The sequence below is a fragment of the Echinococcus granulosus genome (genome assembly GCF_000524195.1).
Source record: "Echinococcus granulosus chromosome Unknown EG_S00001, whole genome shotgun sequence".
Taxonomy (NCBI): Eukaryota; Metazoa; Platyhelminthes; class Cestoda; order Cyclophyllidea; family Taeniidae; genus Echinococcus; species Echinococcus granulosus.
The window spans coordinates 3,231,354-3,247,828 of NW_020170381.1; the positions used below are offsets into that span (position 1 = coordinate 3,231,354).

Sequence of the window (16,475 nt, forward strand, 5' to 3'; positions counted from 1 at the left end):
TTATTTGAGATTGACAAAGTTGAATTAGCACAGAACCTAGTAGCCACTTTTTGGTTTTCCACATTAAATTTAGCCTAACCTTTTAAATTTAACCTATTATTTAGCGAAGAATAATGGCAGAACTTTGATCATACTTAACTCTCATCATCATAATACGGTTTTTTAGGCAAGGCCCCTCTATTTGATGGCCATAACTAGCAAATGGATACTCATGCCGTCTATTTGTTCATGTTTACCAGGATGGGATGCGTCTCAACTTCTTTCGAGACTGCCATTTGTAGCGGTACTCAAAATAGCCACATCCTGCAGTAATGACTTACTTTAACTCGACCGAGGAAAAAGTAAGACTGACAAAAATTTGCTGAACTGATTTAAGCAAGCTCTCTACACAGAAGGAATATTTTCGCCTCACAAATGTGCAATTCATGCTGTGCAAAAATGGTGGTTAGTACTAAAATGATCGGCGCAGATTCCCGCACAGCCGAATAGTAAATGAAGAAATGAAATTCACGATTTCCCATTAAAATTCATGTATGTACATTTTGGGTGGTGTCACATTGTTCAGAACGTTTACAATTAATTTTATGGATTTTGAATCAAGTATGAAAGTAATGCGCTGTAGTAATTTATATTTCCTAGACACTGGAAGGCACTACATTTGGGCACCTTAAGTAAATTCTAAAAAAGGAGTCTTGCGACCTCCCTAGAATGATTTGAGGTAAAGTACTCTACTAGACACAAAGCCTAACCTTTTGGGTAATACCAAAGTGAAGTGCATATTACTAGGTTACGTTAAACCCAGGTGCCTCAACATATGACATATTGCATACAGTTACGCATTAAAAATACTTAGAAACGACTGCATCCCTACATTAGAAAGCACTTCTGGGAGATGACAGAAAGTGTCTAAATTCAGGCCTTCTTACTTTTGGAGTTGACTAGAAGCAATGGCTGTTTTTGAAAATGGTATATAAAGGGAATACCTACTCAATTTCATAAGCGGACATAGATTTCCCTCCAAAGCACCAGGAGAAGAATATTTATTGTAGCCAGAAGTAGATTTTAGATTTCTTTAAAGCAAAACTGAAAATGCTTTACCAGTACTTCCTTTGGAACATAGGAAATAGCAGCATTTGTCAATGCAATTAAAATAAGAACGTATTATTATTAACACACGGGGAAGGAGTCAAAAAATCCAAGCCGCTATTGACAAGGCGGCCTATCGGTTTTAATATGGAAAGTGACGGTAGAGATTGCAGGCGAAATGGAAAGCAAGAAAGAGGAGTCAAAAGTGTTCGTGATCAAATATCTTCAATGTGCGTCCTATTTGTGCACCAAAGGCACCGTCGAACCTACCAACCAAGATGGGCACAAGTACGCACGGGGCTCCAAGGCGTGCCTTAGGTGCTACCAAATGGTCCATAACACTGCCGCACCAAAATTACATTTAGAAAATTATTATAATCTATTGTATTGCTATAATGGTACACAGTAGTATAACTTCATTCAATGTGACGGTCAATCTTTTGATCAATTTTACCTAGCCGAAAAGTCAATCCGCGCGAGCGCATTTGAATGAGGTACTAAAGTTCAGGCTGGACAAAAGCTTCAGCGGTATCACATCTATTTGTGTCCATGGCAAATCTCAAGTGAATTAGAACCAATAAAATTACTTTAGTTTTGAAGATGATTGTGATGCAAGTGCTCAAATTGGCCATAAGAAAATGCTTGAATACTGTCAAATACTTTCATGGGGAATAGATGGCTTTATTTAGTTGAACAATAACCAAGATTACTCTTACCCAATAAAATGAAACGAAGTTATGAGCACTCAGATGTTTCAATTACGAAATGAAACAATGATCCTTTAATCAAATCGCACTCAACTTCTTACAGTGCATTCCCTGTGATGTTCTAACGACTCATAGGTAAAATTGGAAGATTTGCGTGCCATGTGTCTTCAGCTGATTGGTGTACACTTCGGGTACCTCGATATACCGGTAATTCTTCCAAGGCATTTAAAATTGAACCCATGATTACAAGTGAAATGGTGAGGATGATAAAATCAGTCCCTGAGGGGCTCTGTACTTTTGGGTAAAATGAATCAACAGTGGATGACTCCAAAAGCTTGATTTCTCTACACACCCACCCAAATCATATTTTCGTTGTGGATTCGAACATCAATGAGTGAATTGCAAACTTTTCACATAGTCAACTGGGAGGAATATGAATGCTTTTCTGTGAAAGTCTCATCACAGAAAATGTTTACCATTTTTCAAGAGAAGGCAATTTTGCACATCAACTCATATGCTGAATGAAATGGTCCCAAATTAAATGCGCTCATTTGATGAATAAATGCCTTAAAAGGGCTATATTTCCTGAGGAGGTGAAATAAACAAACCACTTCCTGCGCATTTAGAAGAATTGTAAGCTCAATTTTAATTCTGTGCTTTGATATCCATCTCGACCATGTTGTGCTGATAATGTAACATTAATTATCTGTGTAACTCCCGGTTTTGGTATCGGGCCAATCAGAGGCTGCACCATTGTAGCTCCACCGGGCCTCCGATCCATGCCAGTAGCTCCAAGTTCTACTGTGCGTTGACAGTAAATCCTCTGCCCGAGTATTATGCCTTCTTTCGTCTTCGTAAAAGCCTCGGAATGCTACAGGCAATGCCGCTTTTGAAGGTCAAAACTGAGTAGAATCAAAAGTTGCATACGTATCGAGTCAACTAGTAGCTCATGGATGGACCTCAAATCGCACCTCCGGGAAACATAATTTTCCAAGCATCTTATCGTAAAGACCTTTACAAGGCTATTGTACTATCGGTAGCTTTGAATTAAACAAATTATTTTTCATCATGTATAAGTTGATTATATAGATTACTAGCAATATGAAATTGTTCTCCTCTTTCCTTTTGTAACGTGGCCACTAAAACTTGATAATGCATCAAAATCATAAAAAAAACCATGGATTGATTTCTACTCAATACAGTGTTTTATGAATTTTAAGGACAGCACCATTTAAAAAAATACATCAAGCCAAAATTAACTGCAGTCGTTTTCGCTGCTCTAGGGGACAACCAGACGCAAAATGCTACAGAATGTACTATTTTTAAAAGGATAAAATTAAGTGTTCGCTAGCGGAGAAGTTAATTAACATTGCATAGTACAGCCGCAGGAGGTGATTACTGGCTTATGTTTATTTGAAGGTAGTGGCATTGGTCAGCTAATTTACCGCTGTGACGTGAGCTTGGAAAGAGATTACTATTGTTCGACTCTTTCTGCCTCCTCACAATTGCATGACTGATGATGTAGTCTAGAAATAAGCCCTTTCCAACAACAAAGTTATTGAAATAGGCATTATATGATAAGCAGAGTATAATCTGCTGTAAATGCTGCATCGGTTGTTTTGCCCTTCAAACTCATAAACAAAATATTTTCTTACCATAACGCAGACATAGATGTGTGCAAACAACAATAATAAAAGGTCTCGTGAGAGAGGGCCAAAAGTAGACGTGTAATTGCCTGCAAAGGGCGGGCTCTGAGTCGTGTGCAGCTGATTGACCTCAGAGCTGACGTCTCATTGTTCACACAAGCTCATGCCAGCACACAGCACTGGTCAATGCATATTACCCGCATATAATTTGCATCTCTCTATGGCGTGGTAATGGAAATCAAGCAGACCAGCGATCACGCCTCAGGGCCGAAGCACGTATTTCTCTGGTGGGTATGCTGTTATGCTAGAGTCATTCGATTACCCAAAGCAGTCGATGAAAGATCTCTCATTGACAAAAATACAAACATTGTATGAGAGGGGGAGAAATGGTGCCAAATCATTGGGACGAAGTACAGTAGGAATAGCAGTAACAATAATGATAATCTGAAATGCGTTTTTTATCAGTTAAATTATTCCGCATCGGCAATGTTGGAACTCACGGGTATGGTTAAAATCGGATACGCTAAGTCCATCGGGTATTTTTAACAGCTATTATACTTGTTAATGCAACGCAAAACGCATGAAAGTAATTCTCTAAGATAGACAATGATCTCAACTTATTTATAAGTGGACTCAGCAGATAAGGACAGTTTAGACTCAACTGAAAATACAATTGTCACCGGAACAAACGGTTTGATCAGGTGGAAGGCATGACAGTATTGCCATTTTGATACCACGTAGCGGTCAGTTGTGAAAACATGCAACTAATTGTTGGCGATAATTGCTTTTAATTTATTATACTTGCATTTAAAATGAGTTACCATATGAGAAAGAAGAAGTCAAAGGATGATTTCATCCTTCTTCACAGACTGCTGATCAATTGCAAATAAGCTAATTTGGCCTCTATATTGCTGAGCTTATAAATGAAATGAAAGTTTTTTTAAGTAGCTTCTTTTGGACTATTAATCAAGAGTTTCCAATGAATTGAATCATTCGTTAATTTGTAAAACGTGTTTTAAGAAGCATACCATGATATCAGAAAGAAGGCTTAAACATAACGTACGAGTGACTTTACTTCCTCTCCTGATAAACCCAGCGATACGAAATGTAGACCCAAAAAATAAATCCATTCATCACTTATACATAGATGACTTTGAGGCTTTATTTAGGAATACCAATCATTCAATGGGATGATTATTTGTCAAAGCAACAGTTGGAGTTGTTGCATAAGGAGCTTGAATAAGGGCCAATTAATGAAAAAGATCGGCACAGCGTGGTACCTTGTGACATAATATTCTTGTTTTCACAGCTTCCAGTTCAAAGGGAAGATCAACATCTAACGATATAAGATTTACTTAGGAATATGGGAAGTTTCTGCAGTTCTACATGTGGAATGATTTAGACAGACATATGCTAGACATAAATGTCAATATAAACCTTGTTGGGGAATAATTTAGGCAGCATCATGCCACCGTAGTACGTGACTTGTTTGTTTAACTCCCTGTTTTGGTAACAGGGCGCTCAGGGGCTCCGTCTGGCCTCCGCGCTATACCAGTAGCACTTGACCCTACTGTATGCCAACAATACATATTCAGCCTGAGTAGTATGTCTTCTTCCGTCTTGGGACGCTACACTACAGGCCTTATAATGTCTAAGCTTTCTAGGATAAAGTCCACTACGGCTATGATGAGAATATGTTACGTGAATTGAACGATTTTGATTTATGCAACAACACATGCAAGGGATTTTCACCGCTTCGCTAAAATTATGGTCTCAATTAAAGTTGAAGACCAAAAGTAATAATCGTTTTAACTGGACAGGAACCAACATAACTGCACTTATATCTGTCCCGAATTATTAATCAGAAACCGCTTAAACAAACAAATCCCTCATTTTCTTGGTACCAGCGATTTCAAAAAAGGAAAATAAAACCAAAATATCATCACAAGCTACAAACGTGTTAGAGGGTTTTTATTTTTTCTTGATGAAAAACTGAGTGGAAGAAAATGATGGAACATAAAGAACCGTCTAAGTGAATTCAGACCTTCTGATAAAGGTTAAATCATTCGTTTCAGTGAAGGCATATTAATATTGCAGCTATTTTCAAACTAAGTGATGCTTTGGAGCGTTCAGGAGTAAACATTAGCAAAACTAATTTGGAAAAGTGTGATGGAGACAGTTCGGTGGGTCATCGCCTTCACCCACACAAATTTCAAGGTCGAACATGCTCTTCTACACGAATCACGAAATACAACTAAACTTAAAAATAGCTTTCCACACCGAGGTAAACTTAAATTAGTATGAAACTCCTTTGAAAACTTTCCCATTTTTAAATAATTTGGTAGCTAATGGTACCTCATCACGAAATGCGACTCCCCACATTCTACAATTAAAGCTAAATAAGCAGTAAAATAAAATTACAGCATAATTCACAGAAATTTGAGGCACATGTACAATGTAGAAATGACTTAGTTTCGGACCCAGTACACTTAATGCATCATTGATAGATGTAACATGAAGTTCATTGTTTTGTGAAGGTACCACTAGCAAAGTTAATCTATCAGTAATTTAGCTACTTAACCACCAGTTTTCTTTATCTCGATTTTATGTACTTAAAACTTACTGGTTCCAAAAAATTTAAGAGAACTCCACAACTTTAATTTTGCAGCACTTCACATTCATTCCTTGGGAAACGCCGACCCCGTTCACGAAGCATTTCATACAAATCGCAAATAAACTAAATCATTGCAACCAAATGCTCGAAACCACAACAAAGGTATTTTTTAGTCGACAAATTCCTGCATTTTAATGTGCTTCTAACACAGCTTGGTGGCTTCAGCCTATCAACTATCCTTCTGCATATCTATGCAGGAATCATATTTTCCTTCTTGAACTTACAAAGAAATTGAGTTCCAATAAAAAAGACAGTCCAAACATCCTAATGTAACGCATTTAAGGAGATCATGGTCGACAATGATTTTGCTTCTAATCAAAACCTCCCGGGTTCACCACCACTGTGTTAATGTGGCCCAATGTAGAGGTTAATTTGAAGAAACCGCTACACAAAGGCGGAATATTATAGGCCGAAATGCTGTTTGGCGCATGAGAATGCACATGATTTCTTTCCTTGCTTTCCGTTACGATGAGTGCTCCTTTGGCTCCTCTACGTGAACGCAAGAGCTGCGAATCTCCTGTTGGCTAGTCACGAAAAAACGTGAACGCAGGGATGCCCTCTTAATGCGCTTGTTAGAAGTTTAAACAGTAAAAGTTTCGGAATTTTTTCATAATAGCAGTCGTATTTTTGCGATAGTCATTTTGTTTTTCATGTTAATCAGGAACGACTGGCTTGAAGTCGGTATCGTCTGATGTCGCATAAACAGTGTTGAAGGAAACTGGCGAAATTGTTGTTGTATCTTGTTTAAAATATATTACTGCAAAAATGTTGACCAATTTCTGACTGGTATTTTTTCGCTCAAAATATCACAACTGTTAGGTTGGAATAAAATGAATTCAAGCCTGTATTAAAAACTGGGCCCTTCTGATAGCAACAATAAATAGTTTAGGTACTAACAATAAGAGAGAAAAAGCCCAGTATCTTTAGGCGGTTTCAGCTTCCGCTGTTGTCATTTAGCAGACATCTAAAAAACTATGTATGGAACAAAACAATGGTATGATTTGGCTTAATGTAAGGATCCGGAGGTCGAGACAACTTGAACACCGTTAAATAAATAAGTGAACAGATGGTCCCTAAAGATACTCCCTTTTCATTTCTTCAGCATCACAAACAATCTAGAGACAATATAAATAGACCAAATTTACCAGAACTTCATAGTAAGAAAAGTTATGTGGGCAGCCCGACACTGCGAAGGAATGCGAGCACATATACAATTGTGGAAATTAAGTAATTAAAATACCCGTCCTTTAAAAATTCTCGCATTAAATCTTTTGCAAATATGATGAGGGCTATTTTAAAAAAGATTTGAGGAAGGATATGATACCTTATTATCAAACTGATAGCACTTTGATCAAATGTTCTTTAGCGGAACAGGGTGGGAGATGCTATAATTTGGCATGAAGTATTTCATTTCATCTTTACTGCATCATCTGCTTACGTAATTTGTTGGGTGTTTCATTCTCGGTTTTGATAAAGAGGCCATATAAGTGTCGCGCCATTTAAGCTCAGCCAGGTGGGTTGGTCTTCAGGTCATGCCATTAAACCCAATTCCTTCTTTATGCCAACAATACTTATTTTACTAGAAAATTGTGTCTTTATCACTTTTAGAAAAGTGTGAAGGAGCTACATTGGTGACAGCGGATTGCAAACTCGATCTTAAAGGACATCTATCCCGATTTCTACTGCTGGGTGATAAACCTTGCTGGGATGGAAGAAGTGCATACACTGTAGAAGGGAAATTGGTGACGACCCTTTGGCAGAGGGGCCAAAAATGACTTCTACCTCCGGTAACCACACCAGTCCAGCGGTCTGTAGGCAAAGCATAAACAACAGAGGCGACAATAATAGTGAACCGTCGGGAAAGGTTCCTTACGGAACTGCCTATAGTTCCTATATCAGTTGTTTGAATCTAGTAGCTGGATACAATCGAAATAGTTATGGCTGGGCAGCTCTAAAGTAAAAAACAAAGTATCAAGGAGTAATAGAAGCGAGATCCTACCCCCACAGAACTATATTCGCTTCCGTTCTTTGTTATTTGACTGTGGTAATAGGTCCGTGTTCCCACTACTAGCGGTGGATGTGCATGATGGCCAGCACATACCCCGTCCCTGCATCCAATTTCGATAGAGGACGAAACTTTAGACCCAGCAGAATTGTTAAGATGGATCAGTGATGTTGTGGTCGGGCATCTTCCCAGATGCATGAAAATTCGATGATTGGTACAGTTGGCTTGTGGGCTCTTCCTTACAGCACTGATTACGTTCTGACGGAGGTTGACCAAGGGACTCGCCAGGAACGACGCACAAAAGTACAAAGGGACTATATAATACGTTTGATGTTTATTTAACTATTGGTTTTGGTAAAGGGGCTAGTGAGGGACTCCGCCATTGCAACTTCGCCGGGTGGGCTGGTCTGCGGTTCATGCCAGTGGCCTCAAGCCCTACTAATGTCGAATGCATAAATTCTACCCCAGGATTATGTCTTCTTTGGTCTTTAGGAAAGTCTGGAGACGCTACACTTAAATGAGATAATTAGCAGCTTGGTCTGCAACGCGTACAAAACACTTTTAAATACCCACGTAAATTTCTAGACCCACCTTAAATTGCTAAAGAATAAACCCTGTAATGCCTTAGAATTTTTTGTAATGTTCAAGCAAAAGTTGTTACCCAGGCCTCTTACATTAGGACGAGAACAGCATAATTTAGCGTATGTATGCGAAGACAGTTTCATTACTACTCCAGATTGCAGAGTAATTCACAACTTAAAGAATTCCAATGTATTTAATTCACATAATGGACGTTCATGTTAATTCCATTACTTTTAATTAAAACCTTTAAATTGCAAATAAACATTTATGCCATGTTTTCATTAAAGTAAACGGTCATTTAATATTGCTGTAGAAAAATGGACTGAGGTGATACCACACACAAGAGTGTTCAGACCCGAAATGATCACTTCTGTTTCCCGTTTTAGAAACTGCAACTCAAGCAAGACATTTGAACATATCAGAGGGCACAATTTGTCCAATCAGTGGAGTCTCAGGTAAATAAAACCCTCTAATTTGGATGGCTGACGGCCTGGCTTAGAGCTGTGCAAGTGTTAGCGTTGCAGGTGCTTTCGAGTCCAGTTAGCCAAAACCAGTTGCCAATATTTTCCCACTATGTCAAATGGACTTTCAAAAAAACTCACTAGAAGATAGATATGACTTGCTTTCTTTTGGGAAAAAGCGGTAATGCGCTCAAGTATGCGTGCAATTTTCGCAAATTACAACAAATTTTATGATTTTCGAGGGTTATTGCAAATGTCAAAAATTGCGCTTATATCGATACTCTTTCCTGTCTGTCGTATACATGGCCCATCTGTACCAGAATTTTCGGATGTCGAGTTTGGAACCTCATCTACTTGGAAAAACTGTCAAAACAATTGCAGTAGATGTATTTTACTATCCAAATAGATGTAAAGGTTGGGCATTTAAATGTCCCAAATTTGCGCGCAGCTGTTTTACTTATTTACAAATGACAACATAACGCGTTCTTTTAAAGCAAATGGGCGAAAATTGCAAAACATAGTTTGTAGAACAACTATAGCGACGATTTCGGGAATAAAATGTTAATGAATGAATAGGAAATATAAATTTTAACAGTGAAAATAGGCGCAAACAATTCAGAAGACCACTAATCCTCAACGATAGAACCGAGTGTATTTGTGGTGACATGAGACATTTCTGCTTGATAGGCGTTTTGACAGACTTGTAAAAGTTGTGGGCACAACCGAAGTATCGCGTATTGCAACAAGCTAGAGCGTGTTAGACCACTTGGGCGGGGACCGTGACATTCTGATACGTTTGTGCACGGCAAAGAGTGGGTTTCGTGCCGCGAAAACGTCACGAGCAAAACAACAACGCCACACAAGGCATACACATAGTGCTAATTTTGTGTTCTTATGGCAACAGTCTGTAATAGTAATTGGCATAACGCGATTGAGTTGTCGCAAGAAAGCAGTCTTACTAATCTCTGGGGTGTTACTGGTATGCTACTGCCTTAGTGACTAAGATAGGAAGACAGGACAATTGTGCAGCATGGTTAAACACGTTATTAAAATAGTAGTATTGTTAATGGTTTGGACAACTTGTTTCTATGAGGGATTTGCCAGCAGAGATAAACAACATTTACTGAATATGTTTAGTTGAGATAGCTGTTATAGTGATAATAAACAGGATGGTATAGAAATGTTAAGTTTAAGAATAAATAGATTACCGGATGCCTTACCAAATCAACACAAAAAGCACAATTTTTGAAACAAGGAATAGGCCAGGTTTTAGCCAAGTAGGGAAGCATACTAGAAATTTCTAAGTAAAAGTTGATTATCTAAGGACGCAACTAATGTGTCGCCCTACCGTCTAGCGGTATTTCGTATAATTCTGTCATCATGGAAAATAATTAACTGTGCGTTTGAAAAAGTTTGGATTAAAATTGAGGAATTCTGCTGGCAATTTTAGTGCGTAAGGGGATAAAGCTCAACGGATGACATGTTCCACTTACAAATACGCACAATAGTCTGTCGACTGAATCAACATAATAGATCCACAGAAAGGCTAAAAATGCTTTTTTTTAATGAGGTGACATAAGCAGTGTCACAGCATCGTTGGATTACACTTTTTGAGGCGGGTTTCCTTGAGGTATTAGGGACGTAGTACATTGCAAAGCAATGCACCATGACAGGAGTGTTCAACTTTTCAAACAAATTGAAAAAGCAACTGCAGAGCCACTTTAAAGCATATTCGCAATGTTCCTAATTAGGAACACTAATCCAAGCTATTAAAAAATTCACAATGATTCCAAGAATCGGAAAAAATATCATACAAAGACTCCCCTCAGGTGTCAAATATATTCTAGTTTTGTTTGCGCTTTGAGTAAATGGTCCAAATTAGCTAGTCTGAAGGGTTCGCAACTTCACAGAACATGAATAATGCAATGGAAAGCTAAACTCTTTGCATCCCGCACGGTTACTCTCGAGTTACACTTTCTTTTGGCTTATTCAAACCACAAAAAGTAGAATAGACTTAGCCAAGCAACTAGAATAAAAATAGTCCTCTACAAAGTAGGCTCAGGTAAATCCATTCACGAATCTTTCTAGAATAAGCAACATTTTAGGGTCAAAATATTGGTAATATTTGTGGCATTAAGTGGGATAAACTTCTCTTAAAACAGACCAAACTGATGTGCGGAGGTACCAAAATAGGTAAGGCCTTAGCACAAACCTAATCAGAGCATTGTATGCAACTTGCTTGTGCTGACAGGGGAAAACCCTGTTGCCATTCCGACAAAAGACAGCTACTTGTATTCGTGACTCTTTTGGCAAGACTAAACACAGCTTCAAACTGCTCAAACAAAGCGTCTCAAATGTCACGGATTTTCATAAACGAAAAATCCCTTTTCGAAATGCTAATGAGGGCACATTTCAGTACATAACTTTATACCAAAAATGCGAAAAAGGTAATGCGGTGGTTAATCGCTAAAGGACCTCTGTATTTTAAAGCGGCCGCCTTGAGAAGAAATAAGATATTTTAGCCATGAAGCATCCAACTTACAATGCCTATTTCTACGGAAACGCGAAATCCTTCGTTCGTGTAAATCTACTTAAAGTGCATTTAAATTCAGAAATGCAACTCACCCGATGAGAAAGGTCTAACGCAATTGAACCGACATACGTGCAGATGTCTCGGTGTCGTTTCGATACGGGCGTCCTACGTTAAAGGTACATTATGCATGTGTTTGCATAAAAACAGATGAGATCTACCGGTCCATTATGAAAATTGCAGATAAAAAGTAAGCGAATTGCACTTTGCTTTGCGCTTGAGCGTAGCTCCAAAAATTGTTTCCGTAATTTATTCAAGGTGGCAGAAGCCAAGTAGATCAAAGGACATTGACATTGACGTAACAATGATCTATTCCCAAAAATCTACTTTCTTTGAAATGCTGAATACATATTGCAACCTTAGAAAAAGTTTTATTTATTAGATAATTAAAACAGGTAGCAATTTTGTAGGGCTGACTTGAGAATTTCACTCATTTGAACCAGTATTATGGGGGGTGGCTATTTAGAAATCATAACGAAAAATGAAACAGATTTGTGCAATTATTTGACCTTTGCAATTCCTCAACTACCCCAATGATTCAATAAATCCAGCTTGCCTAATCCAAATACAAAAAAGTGATCTTTTAATGGGCATTGAAGATACAAAGGCTTTTTGATTCACGAGGGGCAAGTATTGCATGCAAATGTCTGTACAAAAGTTAAAATAAAGTCTATTTGGAAAACGGCCTAGCGTTTCTTTATTAAGTTTAAAAAACTTAATGAGCGAATTCAAGTTTTGCCTGGTGCTAAGAATCCAGTTAAAAGTATATAGTTACAAAATAGCAGAAGCTACCTCTTCTTTAACATATAAATTGAGTCTCGCCTCATCTTCCCTGCAAACACAGTAAAACGGTTTCCATTCCGGTTTGGGAAGTCGGGTCCCACCATTGTTGGCGCAACTACAGCCAAGTCCTCTTTCAGGCAATGCTAAAGCATTAACGATTGAATGGCATTTTAGGTTCTGATGTACGCAATAACAAAAAGAGGAAATAAGTTGCTTCTCCTCTCAAGCATACATAACTAAGATCCATACGAAATAAAAAATCACAATGATGAATGCAGATCCTATCAGTGGCCAATGCACATATCATAAAGAAAACAAAATTTTGCAGACGACTCTTGAGAGCCTTTAAATTTCAACCATAATGCGAGGCAAAGTAACTGAGAAGTAAAGTAAAAGCGGCAAAATTTCATGAATATTTAAACTAGTTGTTGGCAATGCTAATAGCCTTACTGGGGTTTTACTAAAAATCTGGCAAATCTCAAGGCATGTTTCGTGATTTTACTTCAGCCTTCTCTGTTTTAATGTAATGCAATGTAGTTGGCAGAAAACTTTATTTTAAAATGAAAAGCTCGTTATAAGATAAGAGGTACCGATAGAATAAGAACGAAGATATTTTAAGCAGTAATCAATTTGCTAGGCTGCAGAAATGTTTAACCAAAAGTGGGGGCGTAAATACTATGAAGTAAATCTTTTACAACCATTAATAACTAGCTTCTCTGTATAAATAAAAAGGCGTTGCAGAAACAACTAGGTTTTATGTAACAAGAAATGTATGATGAGATGTTCATTTTTAGTAAATGCGGCCTAAGAAATCAAAAAAAGTGCACTACGAGCAAGTGCAGATGAATGTGAGAACATGACCAGCAAGTATGTTAGACATACATAAAGGACGTGTGGAACACGGCAAAAGATAAAGATTTAACGTACTTATGCTCAACGGATACTTAACTTAAGCAAGGTTTTTCACAGAAACTGGTATCCAAAACAAAAAGAAAAAATAGCCCACGCAAATATTGCAATTACACGCTTCAATTACTGCAGGTTGGTAAATATGAACAAGAAGAATAGAACCGCATTTTAATGGCAAATACTTTTCGTTTAAAAAGGTTTAAATTTTTCATAACATCTCTTACCCCATACCAAAAGCCAAGACTCTACGCGGCAGGGAAATTGGGACAATTCAGCCATGTTATCGCCAAAAAATCATCTCGATTACACGAATATGCATAACCGCGTATTTGGCGTTTTCAAACGGTCTAATATTATCCACTCATCTAAACAAAACAAAAATTACGCGAATAGCAATAAACTTGATTCCTTTCTTTATTTTCGACATGTAACTGCAGACAGTTAGCTTTGCAAAATAAAATCCTCAAACCCTCTTAAAAAATGCTATTTGACTAATTCATTTAAACGTTGCATTATCGTATTTAAGTAATTATTATAAAACGCTGATTTTCTAGACTGCACCTCATTTTTAAGAGCAAATTTTCTGTCGTAAGCTTAGCGCTCCCAATGATTGCCTCTAAAAGCGAAAACTATTGGACCCACAGCCTGTTTTTATTTGTATTATTTATAGCTTGCCGTTTTTCCTTTCAACTTTGCATCATCCGTTAGAGCAGTTGAATTTAATTATCAGTTATTAGCAGCAACAACTTATTTTAAGTTAAGGTTTGGGACTGAGGTTTTGATACCTAAAAGAGATATGGGTTTGGCTCTTTTTTATTTCAAACGAAGGATTGCATGGTATAGGGCTCGAGATAGTATTTTGACGAGGCTTGTTCCTCGTACTCTTGGAACACCTAGGTTGAAGTTATTTTAGCATATTTATTGGGGCAATTAAAACGGGGAATACTGGCACAGATTTCAGGGGGCGTTGACAGTAAGCGCTCTCAGGCTTGCAGGTCGTCGACTCTTCTGTCACAAGGTTCGATTCTTATCCCAGTCTCCTCTCTGAGAATAACATTAAAACAACATAAGTATTACAGTATGGCATCACTTCTTTAAAATGATTTTACCGGGAAGTGGTTTTCAAGGAAGTAAGTTCTTGTCTTGCACTACTATTTTTTGGCAAAACCCTTTCCTATGTTACAGATATTTTGGCCAATGCAGACTTGTCTTTTGACTCGACTTAATGAACACTTTTTTGCACGCTCATTTTGAATTTGCAAAGATTGATACATTTTCCTGTCTGTTAGGAGCCCACTGTCATAACTGGTTGATAGCAAAATGCTAGTTATTACAAATTATGTGCATTTGGAACACTGCACTTCTGCTTGCGACCCAGATATTGGGTTGTTAATTACTGCTGAAGTGTGTGCAGTAGACATGTTGATATCATTTATCGCATATGATTGTCTTAACTGATCATGTCTGTAACGATTTCTCTCAACCACAGAAAACAACATTATCACTGGTGTTTCCGTCGGTTCATATACACTTATGTCGTGGTAAAACTCGTGCGTGAGAAATTTTAGGCATCACCGTTCACTAAAACAAGTCGAAGTGAAAAATAATCCAACAAAGGGAATTTTATTGTATTTACTGAGCTTGCATTCCCAAATGCTTATGACCGCAATTTGTAAGTAATGGCGGGGGCTTTAGCTAGCTACATACCTTCGAATTTTCTAAAGTTCCCTTGATATCAACAGTAGGAGGAGGCTCGTAGATCTCCTCTTCCCTGGTCCCTATACTCCTAAAACACCCAACTTGATTTGGTTTCGACATGTTTATTAGGATAAGTAAATGGGGGAAGCAGGAACAGAGTTTAGGTGGGTGTAAACACGGAAGCGCTCTCGGGATCTTAGAACGTTTACGCCTCAGTCAAGAAGTTTGACTTGTCTACCCGCCTCCTCTCTCAAAGGCCCATTAAAACAGCACAAGTATTACATAACACTATAAAGAATCGCAAGAATCGTTGAACTCATCAAGTAATCGTGATGTTAGTACACTTTTAATGAAGGAGCGACGCTTAATTTTTGAGAATGTGAAACAGTTTGAATTCGAATTTTGTTACCAAGTGTCTTACGCCAATTGGTGTCAGATAAGCATTATAGCGGCACGATACTTAGTTTAGCCGTGTGTTGAACCACACGGGAAGTTCAATTTTCACAGGTTTCACTTCCACTGTGCTGCGTGGACTTTGGTCATACCAATGGCCTCCAAAATATTTTGTACTCTAGTAGTATAGGTCCTGTCATACTACTTTGGCTTATTACAACTTGGGAGTGGCTCGGGACCGCAGTATAAAGCATCTTTACTTGAGCAGTAAAAACATACTTGATGCTGAAATTATATCTGAAAGTACGCCTAGAATAAACACATTAGGAAGACGTTGAAGAGATTAGACGCTGTTCTAGATTTTTAACATTACCAAAGAAAGTCACTTCTGAGCAAAGTAAGTATTGTACTTTTAAACTGAGCTTTGTACTCCCATGCTGCGGCAAAATTATACATGCTTCAGAATCGTTTGGTGGCAGATGCGCTTCTCAAAATCCTCTTAATACATTTATTTTGGCTGTACTATTTAGACGTGATAGTCAGAAACTGGTAGATAGCACCTTGAAGAGTAGTTAATACTCTTGAAATATCCTTTAAATAACACATCGGTTAGCAGTGCATACAGGTTTCACACACTTTTAACAACTCTTTATCCAAAAAAAAACATGAGAATGAAAAATTTAACACTTGAACAATAGAAAACCTTGAATTTACTCACATTCGCTTAGGTTTGTAATCAGACCTACTTAAGGATGGTGAGGTCAATTGAATACATTACATTACATGCTATGTGATAGTGGTTCACCCAATTAGTGGTGTTTCTTTTGGATAACTACAAAGTCATAGAGAACAAAAGTCTGCTCTGATAATTAACATAGCAGCGCTTCTACGATTGGGTGAGTCTGAAACATGTTTTTCGACCAATCAGTAGTGTCATATCC

General features: G+C 37.9%; 1 protein-coding gene across 1 annotated transcript; it reads right to left on the reverse strand. All coding sequences in view use genetic code 11, as the record gives it.

Moving 5' to 3' along the window:
- Nucleotides 1–7,769: 7,769 nt before the first annotated feature.
- EGR_00353 (hypothetical protein) lies at nt 7,770–15,261 on the reverse strand (the record flags this gene model as incomplete). The annotated part of the gene is made up of 2 exons (XM_024489602.1): nt 7,770–7,922; nt 15,151–15,261. The coding sequence occupies 2 exons, from the start codon at nt 15,259–15,261 to the stop codon at nt 7,770–7,772; spliced, it is 264 nt and encodes an 87-aa protein (XP_024356280.1).
- Nucleotides 15,262–16,475: the final 1,214 nt, after the last annotated feature.